Source organism: Mercenaria mercenaria, chromosome 8 (assembly GCF_021730395.1).
Source record: "Mercenaria mercenaria strain notata chromosome 8, MADL_Memer_1, whole genome shotgun sequence".
NCBI classification, from domain to species: Eukaryota; Metazoa; Mollusca; class Bivalvia; order Venerida; family Veneridae; genus Mercenaria; species Mercenaria mercenaria.
This window is the reverse complement of record NC_069368.1, coordinates 44,656,419-44,680,229: the sequence shown is the minus strand read 5'-3', so window position 1 is coordinate 44,680,229 and position 23,811 is coordinate 44,656,419. Positions and strand designations below refer to the sequence as shown.

The window sequence follows — 23,811 nt, the reverse complement described above, 5'->3', positions numbered from 1 at the left end:
TGTGGGAATCATCAAAATGATATATATAAATCTTATCATTGGACAAAATCAAGGAAGTTGTTTGGATGCGTAATAATAAAATCACAAGTGCATAGCTCTTGCCAACATTTTCTCACTGATAAAATATACCAACACATTTATTACTTCTTAATTTGAAAACAAACATCTATATAAATTACCTTCATTCAAAACATAGGCTGTATAGTGACCTGATCCAGCCCTGTAAAAATAAAAATAAAATGTAAAATTATTTATTATACCTAAAACTTGGTCTAAATGCTAAAACATATAATTTTATCAGCTACAAAAGTATTGTACCGGTACTTTAAAAAGTTAGTCTCGAAAATAAGTAGAACTCAAAAACATCCAGTGGCATTTGACTGAAGACTGTCACGAAAATTACCTCTGACAAAACTATATTTTGTTGTTTATGTAGGCAAAATAGAGGAGGCACATACTCATGTACCAGCAGTCATTTTTGCTGATAAAGACCTTTGTAATACATGCCACAAGACTTCATATTCTAAAAGCAAAGAGCTAGGAATTCCTGATTCATTATGGAAATTCTGTATCCATCCATTTATAAGAGACAATCTTTGATCTTTAACTTTGGGATAAGGGTCTTATTCTTGCATGGGGCACACCATCTCGTTACTGTTGTCATTTGAGCAAAGTTATCTCCAAATCCAATCAAGCATGCAAATTCCAGGACAAACTACTTCGCTTTGTACACAAATACACACACACACATTGTAATAATTAACAATGTAATAACCTATTGCCATTATGACGGTGAGGGATAAAAACAAGAGCACCACCTATGGGTGCCATCGCTTGTCTGCAAGTGCTGGACAATATGTAAGAAAAGAGTTCAGATTTTCTAAGTACAAAGAGGGGCATAATTCTGACAAAATGTAAGTTAAAGTTATAGTTCTTGACCTACATAGTCACCTAATGATGATAAACAAGTAAGAATAAAAGCAGTAGCTTTTATAGTTTTTTAGAAAAGGTGGATATAAACAAATATTTTAACCAAGAAACTGAAATTTTCTAAGTACAAAAATGGTCATAATTCTGACAAAATGCATATCAGGGTTATGGTTCTTGGCCTACATAGTCCCTTAATGATGATAAACAAGTGTACAAAGTTTCAAAGCTGTGGCTCTTACAGTGTTTGAGAAAAGGTGGATCTGAATAAAAATTTTAACCAATGCCGACGATCATATGACGACAATACCTCGTAGATTTTTTAAAACAAGAGGGCCAAGATGGCCCTAGGTCGCTCACCTAAGAAACACTCCGTAACAGTGTAAAACATGTTTAACCTAGTGATTTCATGGAAACAAATATTCTGACCAATTTTCATTAAGATTGGACCAAAAAATTGGTCTCTTGCGATAAAACAAGCATTTTCTTAGATATGACCTAGTTTTTGACCCTAGATGACCCATGTTAAAACTCGACCTAGATTTTATCAAGGCAATCATTCTGACCAAAATTCATGAAGATCAACTGAAAAACACAGCCTCTATCACATACAGAAGTTTTTTCTTTGATTTGACCAAGTGACCTAGTTTTTGACCTCAGATGACCCATATTCAAATTCGACCTAGATTTCATTAAGGCAATCAACCTGACCGAATTTCATAAAAATCAATTGAAAAAAAACAGTCTCTATCGCATACACAAGATTTTTCTTTAATTTGACCTAGTGACCTAGTTTTTGACCTCAGATAACCCATATTCAAAATCGACCTAGATTTCATTAACGCAATCACACTGACCAAATTTCATGAAGATCAATTGAAAAATACATCCTCTATTGCATACACAATGTTTTTCTTCGATTTGACCTAGTGACCTAGTTTTTGACCCCAGATGACCCATTTTCGAACTCGGCCTAGATTTTATCAAGGTAATCATTCTGGCTAAATTTCATGAAGATCAGTTGAAAAATACCGCCTCTATTGGATACACAAGGTTTTTCTTTGATTTGACCTAGTGACCTAGTTTTTGACCCCAGATGCCCCCTTTTTTGAACTTGGTCTAAATTTCATCAAGGGTATCATTCTGACCAAAATTCATGAAGATCAATTGAAAAATACAGCCTCTATCGCATACACAAGGTTTTTACGTGATATGACCTAGTGACCTAGTTTTTGAACCCAGATGACCCATTTTCGAACTCGGCCTAGATTTCATCAAGGTAATCATTCTGACAAAAATTCATGAAGATCAATTGAAAAATACCACCTCTATCGCATACACAAGGTTTTTCTTTGATTTGACCTAGTGACCTAGCTTTTGACCCGAGATGACCCATTTTCGAACTCGGCCTAGATTTCATCAAGGCAATCATTCTGACCAAAATTCATGAAGATCAATTGAAAAATACAGCCTCTATTGCATACACAAGGTTTTTCTTTGATTTGACCTAGTGACCTAGTTTTTGACCCGAGATGACCCATTTTCGAACTCGGCCTAGATTTCATCAAGGTTATCATTCTGACCAATATTCATGAAGAAGAATTGAAAAATACAGCCTCTATCGCATACACAAGGTGTTTCTTTGATTTGACCTAGTGACCTAGTTTTTGACCCGAGATGACCCAATTTCGAACTTGGCCTAGATTTCATCAAGGTTATTATTCTGACCAATATTCATGAAGATTAATTGAAAAATACCGCCTCTATCGCATACACAAGGTTTTTCTTTGATTTGACCTAGTGACCTAGTTTTTGACCCAAGATGACCCATTTTCGAACTCAGCCTAGATTTCATCAAAGTTATCATTCTGACCAATATTCATGAAGATTAAATGAAAAATACAGCCTCTATCGCATACACAAGGTTTTTCTTTGATTTGACCTAGTGACCTAGTTTTTGACCCCAGATGACCTATTTTCGAACTCGGCCTAGATTTCATCAAGGTTATCATTCTGACCAATATTCATGAAGATTAATTGAAAAATACAGCCTCTATCGCATACACAAGCTAAATGTTGACAGACGACGGACGACAGACGACGGACGACGGACGCCGGACATCGAGCGATCAGAAAAACTCACCTGAGCATTGCTCAGGTGAGCTAAAAAATCAGACAAGCTAACAAGAGCTGTCAGTAGACAGCGCGCTTGACTATTCTCAGTGCTTGATAATATAATATAAGCAATGAGTAAAACTTTAACATTACAATAAGCACATTCTAAGTCGAAAAGGGGCCATAATTACGTCAAAATGCTTGATGAGTTGCCTCCTCCTTTTTACAGACTGGGGTCATGATGGTAAACAAGTATGCAAAATATGAAAGCAAAATCTCAATGGACTTTGAAAATATTTGGGGTGGTACGCAAACTTTAACATTTATTCTAAGTCGAAAAGGGGCAATAATTCAGTCAAAATGCTTGATAGAGTTGCCTCCTCCTTTTAACAGTCTGGGGTCATGTTGGTAAACAAGTATGCAAAATATGAAAGCAAAATCTCAATGGACTTTGAAAATATTTGGGGTGGTACGCAAACTTTAACATTTATTCTATGTCGAAAAGGGGCCATAATTCAGTCAAAATGCTTGATAGAGTTGCCTCCTCCTTTTTACAGACTGGGGTCATGATGGTAAACAAGTATGCAAAATATGAAAACAAAATCTCAATGGACTTTGAAAATATTTGGGGTGGTACGCAAACTTTAACATTTATTCTAAGTTGAAAAAGGGCAATAATTCAGTCAATATGCTTGACAGAGTTGCCTCCTCCTTTTTACAGTCTGGGGTCATGTTGGTAAACAAGTATGCAAAATATGAAAGCAATATCTCGATGGACTTTGAAAATATTTGGGGTGATACGCAAACTTTAACATTTATTCTATGTCGAAAAGCAGCCATAATTCAGTCAAAATGCTTGATAGAGTTGCCTCCTCCTTTTTACAGACTGGGGTCATGATGGTAAACAAGTATGCAAAATATGAAAGCAAAATCTCAGTGGACTTTGAAAATATTTGGGGTGGTACGCAAACTTTAACATTTATTCTAAGTCGAAAAGGGGCAATAATTCAGTCAAAATGCTTGACAGAGTTGCCTCCTCCTTTTTACAGTCTGGGGTCATGTTGGTAAACAAGTATGCAAAATATGAAAGCAATATCTCGATGGACTTTGAAAATATTTGGGGTGATACGCAAACTTTAATATTTATTCTAAGTCGAAAAGAGGCCATAATTCAGTCAAAATGCTTGATAGAGTTGCCCCCTCCTTTTTACAGTCTTGGGTCATGTTGGTAAACAAGTATGCAAAATATGAAAGCAATATCTCCATGGACTTTGAAAATATTTGGGGTGGTACGCAAACTTTAATATTTATTCTAAGTCGAAAAGAGGCCATAATTCAGTCAAAATGCTTGATAGAGTTGCCTCCTCCTTTTTACAGTCTGGGGTCATGTTGGTAAACAAGTATGCAAAATATGAAAGCAATATCTCAATGGACTTTGAAAATATTTGGGGTGGTACGCAAACTTTAATATTTATTCCAAGTTGAAAAGAGGCCATAATTCAGTCAAAATGTTTGATAGAGTTGCCTCCTTTCTACAGACTGAGGTCATGATGGTAAACAAGTATGCAAAATATGAAAGCAATATCTCAATGGGCTTTTGGGGTGGTATGCAAACTTTTCACATTTCTGTGACGCTCACGCCGACGTGAGTAGGATAGCTCCCCTATTCTTCGAATAATCGAGCTAAAAAAGAAAGTCCAGAATAGAAGAGTATATAAGGACTAACCCTGATCCATGATGGACAATCACTGCTGCCAAATCATAGATGTTACTTCCTACACTTGTTCCCCTGGTTTCATGCTGAAATTCCACATATAAAATAAAACCTTTATAATGATAACTAAGGAGATAAATTATACCTTTAATATACAGGTTGTTACTAATCTATTCACATTGTTTTTTTCTCTCAATCACCTGAACAAGTAACTGACATTCTATTTCTAGCTGTTATGCATTCTTAGACTGCTGTAAGTTTACTGTTTCCCCCTTCCATCTATTCCAGTCTGTTCACAATGAAGGCCAAATTCTCCAATTTAAACTGAAATTCAATCCAAGCTAACAAAACTAAATCTGGATACCAGTCTGAATGTTTTAAAACTGAAATCCAATCCAAGCTAACAAAACCAGTCTCCCACTGTAGCTTTGTCAAAGGTTAATTTAAATTTGTTTCTGAAAATAAACTGACATGCTCGAATTTTGGGACTGGTCTTCCAAAATCAATTTTACAACCTCTGATCCTTCAATAATATATTTTGGGAGACGATACACTACAGCCCTGCATTGACTGAAATCTGCTACCTCAAGCATAAGTGTAAAATTATTACCAATTTTACTGTGTCCAGCAACTAGGCCTAAATTATGCCTCTGTTGTGTAAACATTATAACACAAACACCTTAAATTGGATTTTAATAACTGTTTATTGTTACAGACACTTCGCAATTTATTACAGAAATACCCAACAAACAACTTCCCACATTCTCTGAGATGACATAGTCAAAAGATTTTTTGTTGTTGAATTTAATGTCACACTGACAATTTAGGTAATATGAAGACTTTCAATCTTTGATAGTGTAGGAAGACCCAGATTGGCCCTCTGTGCACTAATTCAATTAACAGGTGGGTACCTGGGTAGAACCACCGATCTTCTGTAAGCCAGCTGGATGGCTTCCTCATATGAAGAGTTCAATGCCCCGAGAGAGGCTCAAACCGACATCGATGAGGGGCAAGAGATTCAAAGTCAGCAATATTAACCACTCCGCCACGGTGGCCCCCTGACACAGTCAAACAAAAGACCAAAATTAGTCACAAAGCCACATTAACTTACCATGTCTAAAATGTATTTGTTCATATCGAGATTTGTTAATGGAAACTCTATATAAGTCTCTAACTTCTGTCGAAATGACGTCACCCACTTGAATCTCTTCAAATGTAAACATAATACCTGAAATCATATGTAGAATTTAATTAAATCATATTTGTCAAAGCAACAATGTAATCAAAGGAATTTCAACAAATAAGACAAATTAGTTGAAATTATTTTCAAATCTGGCCAGCAGTTTCACACAAGATTTTCTTAGTTTCCACTATATACATAAAGGGAAAAGTGACCACACCCTCTGGCAGTCATATTTTTTAAATAAATCAGTATATTTGGACAATCTTGGTAGAGGGTGACATAAGGACCATTTGTGTGAAATTATTTCAAAATTAGACCATTGGTTTAAGAAATGTCATTTGAAGATTTTTCTACTTTTAGCTCTGGCGGCCCCTATGTGCAAACCAAGCAAAACCTTTTGAACAATTTTGGTAGAGGACCTTCCAAGAAACATCCATGCCAAGTTTCATCAAAATCCATTTGACGGTTTTGGAGGAGATGTCTTTTAAACACAAGGCCACATTTAAAAAAGTGTTTGCTGTCTCCCGACCCTACTTTTTAAAGTTGGGTAGGTAGGTAGGCAGTTATTTTTTTCTTTTCTTTTTTTGTGATGGGATTACACTTCTACCAGTAGACAGTAGATATATGATCGTTTCTTACAGAATATTTCTTCTGTAAAAATAAGACAAATCTGTATAACATTATGTTGTATAAAAGGATGAAATTAAATAATACAATTTAAACTTTCTTACTTTTTATTTTGCTTACTTGAAATATATTTGGCATTTCTCATATCGCAACTTAAAAAAAACCCTTTGACCAGCATTGTCCAATAAAAACTTTTAGGGCGCAGCATTTTAAGCGGGTAGGTAGGGAGACAGCAAACAAACATTTTTAATTTTGGCCCAACTGTTGACGACGGACGGACAGATGCATGACAAACAGCGTGAGCTAAAAATCAGGTGTCAAACCACTCAAAAGATTATTTTGTTAATCAAAACCTGTCTATTGTCCAAATTAAATCTTAAGAGATTAATACATTGGACAGAACAAATTCGGGGCTATCTTTAAGCTACCCATGGCATCATTCTAGGTATTCAAAATAAATGATGTTACACCATTCTCAAACTCACTGGATGGGAAAGAAGTAAGTTTTCTCAAGACATCTAATATGTTGTTTATACTAACTATACTTCACTACTGGTAAAAAGATCCAAGCCTACTTACATTTGGAAGTCTGCGTATCCAGAATTTTTTAGTTGAACGCTGTTTCTTTTTACACCCTGTACACATATATAATTCTGTTTCCTCTAGTTCTTCAACCTCTGTGAAATGCGTTAAACATTCTGAAACAATAAATAAGTCATTAATTTCAATTACTGTTTACTGTATTTTTATATTACAATTTTAGCTTGAACACATCTCCCTTGAGTTCTGAATAATTACTAAATATTTCAAAGATTCTAATGTAATTTGTATTGTTAACCATGTTTCAAGTGCAGAAATTCATGATGTAGCACGGTGCAATGTTGCTCTCAATTACCTTAATTAGGGTATTAAACAGGATTTCATACACAACAAATTACATGCATCTGCTAAAAGTCATCCAATAAATTTAATGAATGTTGAGTTACTATCACGTTTGTTTGTTTTGAGTTTAGCACCAATTTTCAACAGTATTTCAGTTATGTAACGGTGGGCAGTTAACCAAACCAGTTTTCCTGGATTCTTTATATACCAGTACTACCACGTTCTCTGCAAGTAAATGCCAACTTCCCCACATGAATCTGAGATGAACGACAACTTATTTCAGACACAATGTCTTTCATCAATCGTCAGAAAACACAAGCCTCGCCCTGTGGTTAAACTCACAAGCCCACAATCCATAGATCTGTGCTCTCCCTATTAAGCTAAGTGGGCAATGCAAACTTAACAGTTTTCAACATCAGATACATGTTAGCAGGTGCTTTAACAGTGCCAGCATTAAATCTTAACTTCACTGCAGTAGCTAAGTAATGAATTCTGATCCTTCAGGATCTTTCTAAATAGCAATTAAGTTTAACAGTAAGGGGGTGTTTTACTTTTCATATTCTTACTAAAATATATCAAAAATGGTTCAACATGTACACAGGGAACTATCTGTTTTCTTAACACATAAGAAAACTCAACATCTATTAATTTAGTAAGCATAAGAATGATTAAACATTTTACCTGCTAATACACACACAGGTTGGTCTATATTCTCTTTGCCTTTTGAGGATTTAATGTTGTGATACTGAACTGGTATATCTAATGAAAGGTCTGAAAAAAAAAACATACATCAATATGTATAATAAAATCACTCACACTACAACACTTGAAATTTTACCAGCATACTAAGAAAATGTCTCATAAAAACCTTTTCTTAAACCCTCAAGTATTTCTGAAAATCACCATTATTACAGAATAAACATGAACCATAAAACATGGAAATAAATGGAACTTTATTTATTTGCTGAAAACATCCTTCCATATCCATAAATTTTACTATTTTGAGCTGGGTTTTTTTTGTCATCAGAACGCTTTCTATAAGGAAAAAACCTCATTCCAAATTTTTAAATCATTTCAACATTTGAACAACAGCTAGTGCCAACACTTGTTTGCAAGTATCTACGTAAGGCAATATGCAAGAAAACTAAAAGTTCTTGGCCTTCTTACGCTTTCATTCATGATGAAAAAAATTATGTTTCAAAGCAACAGATAGAAAGTGGACACAAACAAATAAAGAAAAAATTCTCCAAGAAATGGTTTTGGGGGAAGTGAGGCTGAGTTAGCTCCAAATTAGTAACCCTAAAACCAGATGTTCTAATCCAAATCTACACCCTGTGCAAGATTATTATATTTCAACTTTTATTTCTCCACTAACTTAGATCAGGAATATTTCATAACATAAAATTCTCATCATCGTTAACATGTGTTTTATAGCACAAATATATTTTTTTGTTGGATTTAACATTGCACTGACACAACTATAGGTCACATGGAGACTTTCTAGCTTTGATGGTGGAAGAAAACCCCAGCTGCTCCTCCATGCATTATTTCATCACAGGCAGGCAACTGGGTAGGACCACCAACTTTCCGTTAGCCAGCTTGATGGCTTCCCCTTATGAAGAATTCAACCCCCTGAGTGAGGCTTGAAACTACATCGGTGAGGGGCATGTGATTTGAAATCAGCGACCTTAACCACTCCAACCAGAGATGCCACTTAATACAAAGTTTGTATTAAGTAGGCATCTCTGGTTGAGTGGTTTAAGGTCGCTGACTTCAAACTGAAACATAAGACTTGGTTGGAAGACTATTGATAAAATCATACCATACCTAGAAAAGGATCGTGTTTCTTGGATTCTACACCACATATAAGACAGTTGACTTCACTCTGAAGTAAACCTCCAAATATGGCTGTCACTATAGTACTTTTACCTTTTGGACCTAAAAAATGAATGAAACAATAAACACAAATTGTACAAAATGTGATCAGATTATTCTTACGCAGAATATAGAAGTCACTTAAGATGTTTCTGAAAAGGCGGAATGTTAGTTAAACTGGATTTCAGTAAGTCCTTCATTTTAGGAAACTAGAGTACAGATACTGTTGTATTGTTCTTGCAGAAATTTTTTAATCATTAAAATCAAGATAAACCAATGTACAAAATACATTGTATACAATTTACACACAAATAAGTTACACAAGGTCTACAACATACAAGTCAGTTTGAATTTAGACTAATTCTGAATAAAACAAAGAAATGCATAATTTATGGGTTGAAAACAGATAATGTTATTTGAAATTTTCCCATAAATACCACACCTTTATAGTCATAACAAGAGCTGTCACTAATGGTGACAAATGCCCCCGCAGCGCCTTCACCTTTGACCTGGTGACCCCAAAGTCAATATAAGGTCGTGTACTTAATAAGTACTATCAGCATGTGAAGTTTGACGGTCCTGGGTGCAGTGGTTCGCGAGTAAAGTGCCTTCATGCAAAAAGTTAATGTTGTGACGAACTAACGGACGGACAGTTGAAAACTAATATGCTTCCCTTCCGGGGCATAATAAAAATATGTTTAGCCCTGAATATAATCTAAAACGTGTGACATGTAAAAACTTTCATATTTAATATCACATTACAATTTAGTGAATTTACCTATAAATGGACTATTATTGTTAGTTGCTGTATATGGCAACAAGGCAAGTAACTCTGTATGAAGCCTGTCTAACAGGTACCTCATAAACTCATGTGCATCTTGTTGCTGATATCCTCTGAAATGTAATTACAAACACATCACAAAATATTTACAATCGCCTTATTCTTTTCCACTGAAAATTCTGACGTTCATTTCATATTTTGACGACGTCCACATAGTCAGGGAGAATGTTCCTTAGATCATGTCGCAGTTGTTCCGTCTGGTGAACAGAATGGCCGGAAAGCTGATTTTAATATTAAATGCAACAAAATGCGTGCAATTTGTAATATAATCTTTTTACAAATTGAAAGGAAATATAATGTAAATATATGAAATGGAACTTGTTTTCGGTGTTTAAGCAGAAAGAACGACAGAATAGGATCGGCAAATTAAACATGAACCGCTAGTGCAATAAATGGATTTGCCAATCTTATTCTATTGTTTATTTTGCTTGAACACTGAATAAAATTCATTTCTTAAGTGATGACAGTATATTTAAGGACTCAAGGTCCTGGTAATTAGCAAGGCTGTCCTGACTGCATTCCAAATTTTCCCTTTTTTTCAACTCTTTTTTTCTTGCAAAGCAGACTTGTGTTTTTCAGAGATTTAACCTATGCCAGCAAAACCCATCTGGCATCCCTCATGCCAGATGACTCTCGCACTGTTTATGACAACTAACAATTTGTGCATCAATTTACATTTGCTTTTGCTTAAAGCTACCTTCTTCAGAATGTTTCGACTTGATTTTAGCTGTTAATGTGACTTTCAAACTACCAGAAATGAACCTACCTAAATCTTGGCACGAGTTTCCAGATGACATGAAGCAATGACTCGGGTGATATAGCAGCCTTTCCACCTTCCCATATAGCTATTAATGTCTTTCTTAATTCTTCAACTAGCAACCTGGTAAAAATACATTTTTAACATTTCTTGTAAAAACTATCTCCCTTGCTCACTGAGCCTAACAAGAAAGACTGTTTTTGGAAATCACTTATTCACTTTACTGTTAAACAAGAGCTGTCGGATGACACGTGCTCGACTATTCAAAGAACTGATTTAAGAAAGGGGTCAAAATATTATACATATTATTATTACAGATATTCAGACAAAAAAAATAATAGATTAGACAAACCATGTTCCTTTATTTGTGGATTTCGATAAGTCTTGCACTTAATGGCAATGTGTTGGTTGATGGTTATGAAATGTTCAAAGTTTCAAAGTCAAACAGTTTAAACAAAATATGGAATGGTATGAAAAATTTAACTGATTTCCAAGTTCAAAAAGGGCCATAATTCAGATAAAATAGATGACAGAGTTATGTACTCTTGCCTACAGATAGAGAGAATATAATACTGAACAAGTGATAAAAGTTTCAAAGCCATATGTCAAATACTTTACACAAAATATGAACTGGTATGAAAAACTTAACCAAGATTATTAAGTCAAAAGGGGTCATAATTCAGCCAAATTTCTTGATGGAGTTACGTACTCTTGCCTTTACCTGGACATGGTGATGGAAAACAAGTGTTGAAAGTTTCAAAGCTTTATCTCAAAAGACTTTGTCAAAATGAGGACTGGTACGAAAAACTTAACCAAGATTTCTTAATCAAAAGGGGTGATAATTCAGCCAAAATCCTTGATGGAGTTATGTACTCTTGCCTATAACTGGATATGGTGATGGTAAACAAGTGTTGAAAGTTTCAAAGCTTTATCTCAAAAGACTGTCAAAATATGAACTGGTATGAAAAACTTAACCATGATTTCTAAGTCAAAAGGGGCCATAATTCAGCCAAAATCCTTGATGGAGTTATGTGCTCTTGCCTATAGCTGGAGATGGTCATGGTAAACAAGTGTTGAAAGTTTCGAAGCTTTATCTCAAAAGACTTTGTCAAAATGTGGACTGGTACGAAAAACTTAACCAAGGTGTGACGCCGACGCCGTGGTGAGTAAGATAGCTCTATTTATTCTTCGAGCTAAAAAATCAGTTTTTCTTCAACTTCTCCATTTCTGATTTCAACTTTACATAAGAGGAAGACACAAGGTTTTCTTGCTGACTTTTCAATGACACAAAATGGTTTTAAAGGTGGTTAATAACATTTAAATAACATTTTATGCCATTTTTTTCACTTTTAATATATTCTGTTAGAGATTTATTTAAAGAACACAATGACCCACAGTATATTGTTAAATGACTGTTAAAAAGGTGTGTTCTCATTGAATTTTTGTAATTACCCCCTCCCCCACTCCTTTTATGTGAAAATATTAACAAAGCTAAGTACAGAAAATTCAGTTATATGAACACGGTATACTGGTCATAAGGAAAAATTCTGAATGTCACGTAAAATATCGCCAAGAGTTGCATTGAAAAAGACTTTGTCACAAAAAAAACAAGAGCTGTCCGTAAGACAGCCAAGCTCGACTATTCGAAATATTGTCACAGAAGCAGGAAATTATTACCCAAAATGTTAAATATCAAAAGAGTTTTAAGTTCGAAAGGGGACATAATTTGACCAAAATACATATCAGAGTTATGGGACTTGATGTTATCAACTAGTTTTATAACCCGAAGAAACATGTTAAGTTTCAATTCAATATCTGCATTAGTTTTGGGGATAGTAACTTGCATGTTAAACTTTAACCAGAATTTTCTAAGTCCAAAAGGGGGCATAATTTGCTCAAAATACATGTTAAGAGTTATGGAACTTGACCCAGTGAGGTTGGTAATTGACCTTGAAAAAGAATAAATAAGTTTCAAAGCTATATGCCTTTTGGTAATAGCCGTATGTACTTGCACGCAAAACTTTAACCAGGATTTTCTAAGTCCAAAAGGGGGCATAATTTGCCCAAAATACATGTCAGAGTTATGGGACTTGGTGCTATCAACTAGTTTTATAACCCCGAAGACACATGTGAAGTTTCAATTTAATATCTGTAGTAGTTTTGGAGATAGTTACTTGCATGTAAAACTTTAACCAGAATTTTCTAAGTCCAAAAGGGGGTATAATTTGCCCAAAATACGTGTCAGAGTTATGGAACTTGACCCAGTGAGGTAGGTAATTGACCTAGAAAAAGAAAAAATAAGTTTCAAATCTATATGCCTTTTAGTAATAGCTGTATGTACTTGCACGCAAAACTTTAACCAGAATTTTCTAAGTCCAAAAGGGGGCATAATTTGGCCAAAATACATGTCAGAGTTATGGGGCTTGACCCAGTGAGGTAGGTAATTGATCTAGAAAAAGAAAAAATAAGTTTCAAATCTATATGCCTTTTAGTAATAGCTGTATGTACTTGCACGCAAAACTTTAACCAGAATTTTCTAAGTTCAAAAGGGGGCATAATTTGGCCAAAATGAAGGTCAGAGTTATGGGACTTGGTGCTATCAACTAGTTTTATAACCCCGAAGACACATGTGAAGTTTCAATTCAATATCTGCATTAGTTTTGGAGATAGTAACTTGCATGTAAAACTTTAACCAGAATTTTCTAAGTCCAAAAGGGGGCATAATTTGCTCAAAATACATGTCAGAGTTAAGGGACTTGACCCAGTGAGGTAGGTAATTGATCTAGAAAAAGAAAAAATAAGTTTCAAATCTATATGCCTTTTAGTAATAGCTGTATGTACTTGCACGCAAAACTTTAACCAGAATTTTCTAAGTCCAAAAGGGGGCATAATTTGGCCAAAATACATGTCAGAGTTATGGGGCTTGACCCAGTGAGGTAGGTAATTGATCTAGAAAAAGAAAAAATAAGTTTCAAATCTATATGCCTTTTAGTAATAGCTGTATGTACTTGCACGCAAAACTTTAACCAGAATTTTCTAAGTCCAAAAGGGGCATAATTTGGCCAAAATGAAGGTCAGAGTTATGGGACTTGGTGCTATCAACTAGTTTTATAACCCGAAGACACATGTGAAGTTTCAATTCAATATCTGCATTAGTTTTGGAGATAGTAACTTGCATGTAAAACTTTAACCAAAATTTTCTAAGTCCAAAAGGGGGCATAATTTGCTCAAAATACATGTCAGAGTTATGGGACTTGACCCAGAGAGGTTGGTAATTGACCTAGAAAAAGAATAAATAAGTTTCAAAGCTATATGCCTTTAAATGATAGCTGTATGTACTTGCATGCAAAAACTTAACCAAGGTGTGACGCCGACGCCGACGCCGACGCCGACGCCGACGCCGACGCCAGGGTGAGTAGAATAGCTAGACTATTCTTCGAATAGTCGAGCTAAAAACTAAGTTGAATGTAGGGATAATACACGTATTTTTGTGTATTAACCTCTGCAGAAGCCTGCGGGATTGTTTGCGACCGAGACCGAAGGTCGAGGTCACAAACATATCCCAAGGGCTTCTGCAGGCGTTAATACACAAAACAAACGTGTATTGTCGCTATTCTTGCATAAAAAAACATTACACGACGACTAAATGCATTGTTTTCATATGTGATGACTTGACGATTCCGGTACATTTTTTATTTACCATTCTTGTTGTTCTTGGAAACGGTAAACATGTTTTAAATATCCATAACCGGGGCACACATAAAACAACACTACTAAAAGCGTGATTTGAAGGTTTTTGATCATCTTATTTTTAGTTTTAGTTATTACAAACGTTACATTACACATAATTTTGCATATAACTAAAAAATTTGATAAACAGGAACACATTTATTTTAAAAATAACAACTTTACATTTGAATTATTTTGAGTACGAACAAACAGAGTACGGATGAGTACGAAGCCAGTGACTAGCTTTCGAGGTTTATTATATGAATTCTGCGAACAATCAGGTAAAAACAAACCGACTGATACTAACAAAAATCATTAATGTAATACTTAAAAACGGGCAATGGCACAAGTTACATGCGATATTTATTTATTCACAGTCATTTACAATAACTGAACAGACGCTTTGTAAAGGGAGTAAACTCTAAGAGAAGCTAGTGCGTACATTGATGGGGGCAGTACGTTTGGGGTTGGAAACTGATACAGCTAAACATACTATGGATTACATTGTATATATAATGCTACAAGAAGAGGTTATTATGGAAGAAACAAGATGCAGATGCCAAATATCAGTCTGCGCAGAAATACATACATACGTCCCTGGCAAAGCATTTCAAAAATAACAAGAGCTGTCCGTAAGACAGCCAAGCTCGACTATTCGAAATATTGTCACAGAAGCAGGAAATTATTACCCAAAATGTTAAATATCAAAAGAGTTTTAAGTTCGAAAGGGGACATAATTTGACCAAAATGCATATCAGAGTTATGGGACTTGATGCTATCAACTAGTTTTATAACCCCGAACAAACATGTTAAGTTTCAATTCCATATCTGCATTAGTTTTGGAGATAGTAACTTGCATGTAAAACTTTAACCAGAATTTTCTAAGTCCAAAAGGGGGCATTATTTGCCCAAAATACAGGTCAGAGTTATGGGACTTGATTCTGTCAACTAGTTTTATAACCCCGAAGACACATGTGAAGTTTCAATTCAATATCAGCATTAGTTTTGGAGATAGTAACTTGCATGTAAAACTTTAACCAGAATTTTCTAAGTCCAAAAGGGGGCATTATTTGCCCAAAATACATGTCAGAGTTATGGAACTTGATTCTGTCAACTAGTTTTATAACCCCGAAGACACATGTGAAGTTTCAATTCAATATCAGCATTAGTTTTGGAGATAGTAACTTGCATGTAAAACTTTAACCAGAATTTTCTAAATCCAAAAGGGGGCATAATTTGCCCAAAATACATGTCAGAGTTATGGGACTTGACCCAGTGAGGTAGGTAATTGATCTAGAAAAAGAAAAAATAAGTTTTAAATCCATATGCCTTTTAGTAATAGCTGTATGTACTTGCACGCAAAACTTTAACCAGAATTTTCTAAGTCCAAAAGGGGGCATAATTTGGCCAAAATACATGTCAGAGTTATTGGACTTGACCTAGTGATGTAGGTAATTGATCTAGCAAAAGAAAAAATAACTTTCAAATCTATATGCCTTTTGGTAATAGCTAAATGTACTTGCACGCAAAACTTAAACCAGAATTTTCTAAGTCCAAAAGGGGGCATAATTTGGCCAAAATGAAGGTCAGAGTTATGGGACTTGCTGCTATCAACTAGTTTTATAACCCTGAAGACACATGTGAAGTTTCAATTCAATATCTACATTAGTTTTGGAGATAGTAACTTGCATGTAAAACTTTAACCAGAATTTTCTAAGTCCAAAAGGGGGCATAATTTGCTCAAAATACATGTTAGAGTTATGGAACTTGACCCAGTGAGGTTGGTAATTGACCTAGAAAAAGAATAAATAAGTTTCAAAGCTATATGCCTTTAAATGATAGCTGTATGTACTTGCATGCAAAAACTTAACCAAGGTGTGACACCGACGCCGACGCCAGGGTGAGTAGAATAGCTAGACTATTCTTCGAATAGTCGAGCTAAAAATCATGTATTAACAGCACGTGAATTGCCTTGTTTGCACACGATTTTTCTCCCGTTTATACATGGGCGGATCCAGTGAAAAAAGTAGTTTTTATGCAAGAATGGAGGCTATGAAGTGATTCTTCATCATTAAGAAACCTGTCACTGACTCAGTCATTACACTCCATTCCTTAGTAACTGTTTCTAAATGATAAGATTTCACTTCATAGCCTGGACTATCCTATACATAGGATTAGAAGGTAAACCGAGATTCACCATGTCTTGTATATTGCATTGAAAAGAAGTTGAATATATAAGACTTACACATCCTCATCAGTGCCATCTCTTGAATGTTTTCGTGTAACCACTTTACGTATTTTGTTGTTCTTGTCATCCAGGGATGGCAACTGTTTGATATAACCACAGAAATGTTGGATGTTGCTGAAAGTATATATTATTGTGTTATGAGACACCTACCATAGACTGGGTATTTTTCATGTCGGCTTTTACTATTTCAGGATGTCAGTCAGCAGCCGTGTTAATTATAAAAAAAATGTGACTTTTAAAACAAAATGCTGGTAAACGATTATGCCAGTTTATATTTACAAGCATTTCAAGACACAAATACAGGCAACAAAATAAAACCATTGCAAGTATAATGCCCATTTACAATGTCAACCAGAAACCTATGTATAGGTTGTTCTACAAAAACCTCTTTCCATAGTTGTGTTTTTTAACCAATGAAATGAAAACATGCCATTTACTTGATAGGGTTCATTAACTGTATGGTACTGGATAATCCAATTACTAAATGATTTCAGAATATTTCTGCTAACAGTTTTTCCTAACATCCAAATATTGTCAATCCTAAGATAATTACAGTTTAGCCTGTCATTTGTACAGTTTCTATTCTAATAAACATTTGAGCCACACCATGACAAAACCAACACAGTGCATTTGCGGCCAGCATGTATCCAGACCAGCCTGCGCATCAGCGCAGTCTGGTCAGGATCCATGCTGTTTGCTAACGGTTTCTCTAATTGCAACAGGCTTTGAAAGCGAACAGCATGGATCCTGACCAGACTGCGCGGATGTGCAGGCTGGTCTGGATCCATGCTTGTCGCAAAAGCACTATGTTGGTTTTCTCATAGCATAGCTCATTTGAGGAATCTGTACTATTCTGCAAAAACAATATCTTATAAGAATACCCACCACTGAATATGTTCCTATATCTATGATCTGAACTGCCATCATATATCAATATCAAACTCTTGACTGCAACCAAACACCTGAGCTGAAAATTGATTATTACCTCAGTGATTGTAAAACAGCACTCATAAAACATGTATTGCCAAGGTTTCTGAGACCAGAGGACTTTGGTCGGATCTTTTTTAACTTGTCATCTTTCTTTTGTCGCTTCCTGTCATTTTCTGGTTCAGACTGGGAACTGTCGGATCTCCGACGCTGAGACTTTTGACGTAACTGGTTCTGTGCACTGCAAAATGAAAACAATCACTTAGATTCTTGTAAAGATTAATTCAGAGAAAGAAGAAATGTGGCCACCCCACAAAATCTAGTTTTCAGTGTTTGCAGAAACTATTTTTCCATTTTACTTATTTAATAATAGTGACCTGATGTGAGTGACCAGAATACAATCCCAACCTTTGTCTACAATGTACATTAAACCTATATACACTGTGTACACACCAAGTTTGGTGACACGTCTATATTTTGTTGATAATACGTCTATAAAAACTAAAGTTACTGAACAAAAGTAATTTTTCCCTTTTTAGCATCCCAATGGCATGTGAACAAACTTGGTAGTGGACAAGTTAATAACAAAAAGATAGTACCAAATTTTTTACAAAATATAGACATTAAGTTAAAAAACTTTGAAAATGTATGCACAAGTCCATAAATTTCTCAAAAATAAATATATTAATTACAACATTTTAACTCTAAGTGCATAGTAATGAGGATTTGATATTCTTAACTTTTCTTAGATGTCTACAGCAGAAACATCAAAAGGACAAAATAAACTTGATATTTTCTGTTTGAGCATATTACCTTTCGCATTCAACAGTGATCTGCGTTACTAAACAATGGTCACATATCACTAAAAATACAAAACATTGAAACAGTTTGACAAAATATTTAAGGTCTGACTTGGACTCGAACCCAAGACCTCTCACACCTAAACTGTACACTATCTCATTGCAACACTGCTAAGCAGAGTAAGTGCACCATTATACAGTTCCCAACTACATTGAGAACAATCTGTCACAATGACATGTTCAGAGTGCTCTAGCCTACTGATGCACTGACTTTGTTAGATAATGGCACCTAATATAATATAAATATGTATTAATCATTTCTATAAATTCCCTTCAGACGTTAAAAAATAACTATTAAAACAGAATTTGAAATGTTCCATACCTTCTTATTGTCTGTAGGTTCTTCCTCAATAAGTCTACATGGCCAGATTTAGTATCATTGGTGGCATATTCATCACACGAATAACAGTACACAGCATAACTTTCTGCATCCATACACACACAGTGTCCACTCCTAGACTCATGATGGTTCAACGCATGGCCACTCACATACCTACATAGCAAAATAAGTATATGTAAACAATTTAATACACCGCAAAGTGTCAATCTGTAAACAGCGCAAAATAAGATATTTTTTGTTTACGATTACCTGGCAACCCTACTTTTGGCCATTTAATAAACATTCTATTTATACTCTTTACCTTTCAAATTCAATGATCACAGATCTTGTTTCAACTCTAAGCAAATGAATCGAATGTGTACATAAAAGTAAAAACCACATTGGAACTTCCAGCAAATCAATAAAATGCACAAAAAACACTACATTTTTAAGTTTAATATGAATAGGCAGAACAAGCAAAAAGGTCAACCCATGCTATAATTCCTGACTTGAATTTAAAATATCCTTAAGTCCAAGTAAAAATCACTTTGTTCTATCAATTAAATTTCTATCTTTTTGACCTTTACCAACGGAATAATGACTATAAGCCTTTTATGCAGAGTTTCAGTCACACCACTTTATTTTTTTGTGAACAACACCTGATCGCACACAGAATTTCACAAAAAGGGACACCTTGTATACTAGTGCATCAGTGTTGTTTATATGAAAAGTAAACGTTATTTTTATTTTCATAATAAAAAACTACATAGAGAAGTAAACATAATATACCCTGCTGCTCAACTTCTTTCCGCAGTGATTAGTATTGATTTTTTCATCATGCCATCACAACCAAAATTAATATAGGATCCCTTTTATTTTGGTAAAATGACTGGTTTAATGCAATGCAGTTATAGACACAAATGTTGTTTAGCGCTACAGTTCGATTACTAGGTCATACGTTTTTACATGTTTTCAAACCAAAATTTCTCTTCTTACAAAATGACCTTTCTACTTTTTGGTTAGGTTTTGTTTTAGCTTGAGTTGACGTTTTCTTATACAAGACACGCTAAAATATGGAACCCTGAGTTTAGGTTACAAATCTTTAATGTTTACAGACATAATGTTTACGAAAACAAACTGTACTGTTAATGGTACCAAGGATAAAGAAAAAAAACACAATATGTCACCTTAGCCTTGGACTCATTTGTGGAGCTTAAAGGCATACGCTAGAATTCCCTGTATATGAGATATGATGAACGAAATTTTTCCCAATAATAGAATTTCTTCAAACTTTGGATATTGAGGGACAGTCAACTAAGAAACAAAAATATGCAATAAAAAACATATGTCAACGTTATTGAAAGAGTTATATGCCCTTGAAAACGACATTTTTTTGGGGAAATGATGTTTTCAAGGGCAGATAACTCTTTTTCAATAATGCTGACATGATTTTATTGCATATTTTTGTTTCTTAGATGATTGTTCTTCAATATCCAAAGTTCGAAGAAATTCTATAATTGGGAAAAATTTCGCCCCTAATTCTAGCGTACGCCTTTAAATGAAAAGAAAATGTGATTGACCTGCCACAGCCTATGTTTCCACAGGACATACATATCCAGGGATTCTGTTCTGTCTTGCAAACTGAAATAGAAATAATTATGCTCTTTTCAAGTCTCTACTGTCATTTTTGTCACAAGACAAAAACATGATACACTCATACAGTCATAACTGACTACAATATGAAGAGAACAAACTCTGAAATGGCCAACAAACAGCTGAAATTATTAACAACATCTTCACTGCTCAAAACAAACTGACCATTCATTAAAATTGAAGCTCCAAACAAACACAAAGGCTCTTCATCCTAATTGTGAGGTTGATATTCAGCCACTTCCAAACTGAAAAAAAGCACTATTTTCCCCCAAAATTTTGCAGAGAAACTTCCCAAAAAGCCAGGCAATATTTCCCAAAATCTTTAGAATTGTTTATATACCAGGACAGTCCAATATCCTCATGCTAATAGCAGAACAGTAGCCACTAGCAGCTCATGCTGTTTAATAAACCAGACTTATCTATTATATTCTGTGGTTTAGGTTAACCATTTTATGTATGTACATCGTTTAAGGAAGTAGGTTACCTTCATATTTATAAGTGCGCATGTCCAACCGGAAGCTAACGTGACGATTTACGACGACGTTTACGACAAACTAAATGTGTTTGTATATTCATTTTTCTGAAAACAAATCATGAACCTGTCTTCGAGCTGATGCTTTATGGTTTAATAATGTAGAAATAATGAATAAATTGCCGCAGAAACGCTTCAAAACAATGTTGCCTTTAAATGACGTCATTGACGTCATGACGTTACGTGTCAGTTACCGCGCAAAATTAATAGCTTTTATCTTGAAAGTTCGTAATTCTGTGCATTTCCTTTATTTTAACTATTTTCAAATAACCATTGTTTGCTAAAATATTTTTTATGAGTCTTTTGCTCAGAATAATAATCAATATTTTGCTTCTTTTATGTAGTTATATTGAAATGTAATGCGGAATGTAAGAAAATGGATGATGGTAACCAATGTTATTTGGAATATAGTTGGGTGAAAGGTTACTTTTTACGGCTATTTTCAAATAAAAAATTTAGCAGTTTGATTTGTAATATCTTTTTTTCAGGGTCCGTTGATAATTTGTTACTTATATACTAAAACTAAGATCTAAAATTGTTCAAATTTCAGTAGAAAATAGTGGTTTCTTAAATTGAATTTATGTTACCATGGAAACGAAGCCCGTGACCTATGTATCTAAATGTAAAATTCAAAAGCGTTGACACTGATCTATTTAAGAAACACAGCTTCGGCTTTTTATTTTCATTTCAACAATATCCATGAGAATAGTAGCAGCAAGTTGAACGATTTTTCCATGAAAAATACCATACGAGGGGTATGTTGTAAGTATTCTTACCTGTGAAATGTGTTTGAATAAATGCAAATAACACGAAAATGTAACTTACTTTAGAAATAATATGTTTTAAAGCCATTAACTAAAAAGATAATCTTATTCAATATTTTTTTATAGAAATTGCGACAAAAAGCATGATAAAAGCTACTTTAAACATCTCTGTTGCATGGTTACTTTAAACTTTAAGAAAAATAGGGTACCATGTAAAGTGCATGGTATTTTGCTAATAATATTACCCAATATTCCATGATGGTCATTAACAGAATGGCACTGAAGCCGTCGAAAACCCCTATTTTATACATAGTTGTTTAAAAATGAGAGAAAATGCTTACCATGGAAACACGAGCCCGCGACATATACATTTTAAGCTTATATTAGAAAGCTAACGTGCATACTAGTAAAATTATCAATTATGCAGACTTCTACGGATATCAATGAAACTAAAATACTCTGAAAAGTGTTAAATTTCCGTATTTTCCTTCTTCTTTCAATATGAAATACGTTTGGAGGGTCAGTTTCTTCAAACCTGGATAAAAATTGAACTTGAAGGGACAGAGACAAACGAAATTGAGATTGTAGCAGTTAAAACTTCATATTACACGAAATACAAAAAAATGCTGCGGTTCAACTAATTTGAATTTACCCTTGTACCAAGGTAACCTACCTCCTTAAGTAATAAGTTAAGTATCATTGTGTATAATACACTGACTTTGTTAGATAATGGCACCTTAGAGTAAGTATTACCATGTCAACCTTACATAAATGGTGTACATATAGACATTACGGAACAAATGACGACTCACTCTGCGATTCCACTGCGAAGGAAGGCTAAGTGGCCACTAATTGTATACAGAGCATTCATCATTTGCATAGGCTATACGGGCTGGACTATACTCTGTTGCAAGCTGAGTGGTAACTGTTGCTGCCTCACTCAAAGATTCTGCATTCATAGTCAGTTCAAAAGCTCACGAGTTCATGTTGTACTTGTTTGCCATCTTGCAGACTTTAAATAAATCTTACCTTATCATAAGATTCAACATGTTCAAGCCATTAACAGGCTGGGCACATCTCCCAATCGGGGTAAATTACGTCGTTCCTGGTATATTACCCCGATCGGGGTACAACTACTGAACTAGAACAATAGAAACGCACAAAAAAAAGATATTTCTTTTTTCTTTAAAGTGCTAACATAAATATTTTTACTAAAGCTTTATATCATCATTACAAATATGCCTATGTACCATTTTATCAATTTTGCATATGTTAAAAAATGATGAAAATCTGAAATTTTTTATCATATTCTCAACTGTTTATATCATACTAAGTTGACCTGAGAATATGAGCATTAGCACTTCCTTAATAAAAAAGTTATCAAAAAGTTTGTACTTTTCTATTGTTCTTCTTTTAGGGGTATATTACTCCGAACGAGGTAATTTACCCCGATTGGGAGATGTGCCCAGCCTGATTAAAATTAAAGATTTGAAAAAGGAATCAGCGAGGATTTGGATGGGAGCAGGTATCCCCATTCCTATGAGGGTTTACCCTGGCATTTTTAATATAGGTATGAAACTGTGGCCTCTGGTGCATTTTGGTGTCTTAATTTTGCATTCAACTTTGATGTCATCAGCGAGAGGCAGGTACCCCCTACTGTTGGTGGGGTCTGGGTCTCCCCCTGGAAATGGTTGAAAGGTGGCCTCTGGTGCATTCTTGGTCTAAATTTTGAGCGCAACTTTGATGAGTATAAGTCGGTTCTCTGAAATTCTCATTCGACTGAGGGGCCTGCCGGGACTCAAGGTCCGGTTACTGGACCCCTAACCTAACCGGAGCATAAATTGTATCGTACTCGTAG

The 23,811-nt window shown here is 34.8% G+C and overlaps 1 protein-coding gene across 1 annotated transcript in view; it reads right to left on the bottom strand.

Moving 5' to 3' along the window:
• LOC123566464 (ubiquitin carboxyl-terminal hydrolase 3-like) overlaps positions 1–23,811 on the bottom strand; it is a 32,652-nt gene that overhangs the window by 8,317 nt on the left and 524 nt on the right. Inside the window, exons 2-13 of the mRNA XM_045360594.2 lie at positions 20,585–20,645; positions 19,008–19,178; positions 17,884–18,066; positions 16,896–17,012; positions 10,931–11,044; positions 10,102–10,217; positions 9,276–9,386; positions 8,130–8,219; positions 7,146–7,264; positions 5,868–5,984; positions 4,769–4,842; positions 180–220 (exon numbers count right to left, since the gene is read on the bottom strand). Coding sequence (XP_045216529.2) covers positions 180–220; positions 4,769–4,842; positions 5,868–5,984; positions 7,146–7,264; positions 8,130–8,219; positions 9,276–9,386; positions 10,102–10,217; positions 10,931–11,044; positions 16,896–17,012; positions 17,884–18,066; positions 19,008–19,178; positions 20,585–20,645 — 1,314 coding nt within the window. The remainder of the gene's footprint in view (positions 1–179; positions 221–4,768; positions 4,843–5,867; positions 5,985–7,145; positions 7,265–8,129; positions 8,220–9,275; positions 9,387–10,101; positions 10,218–10,930; positions 11,045–16,895; positions 17,013–17,883; positions 18,067–19,007; positions 19,179–20,584; positions 20,646–23,811) is intronic.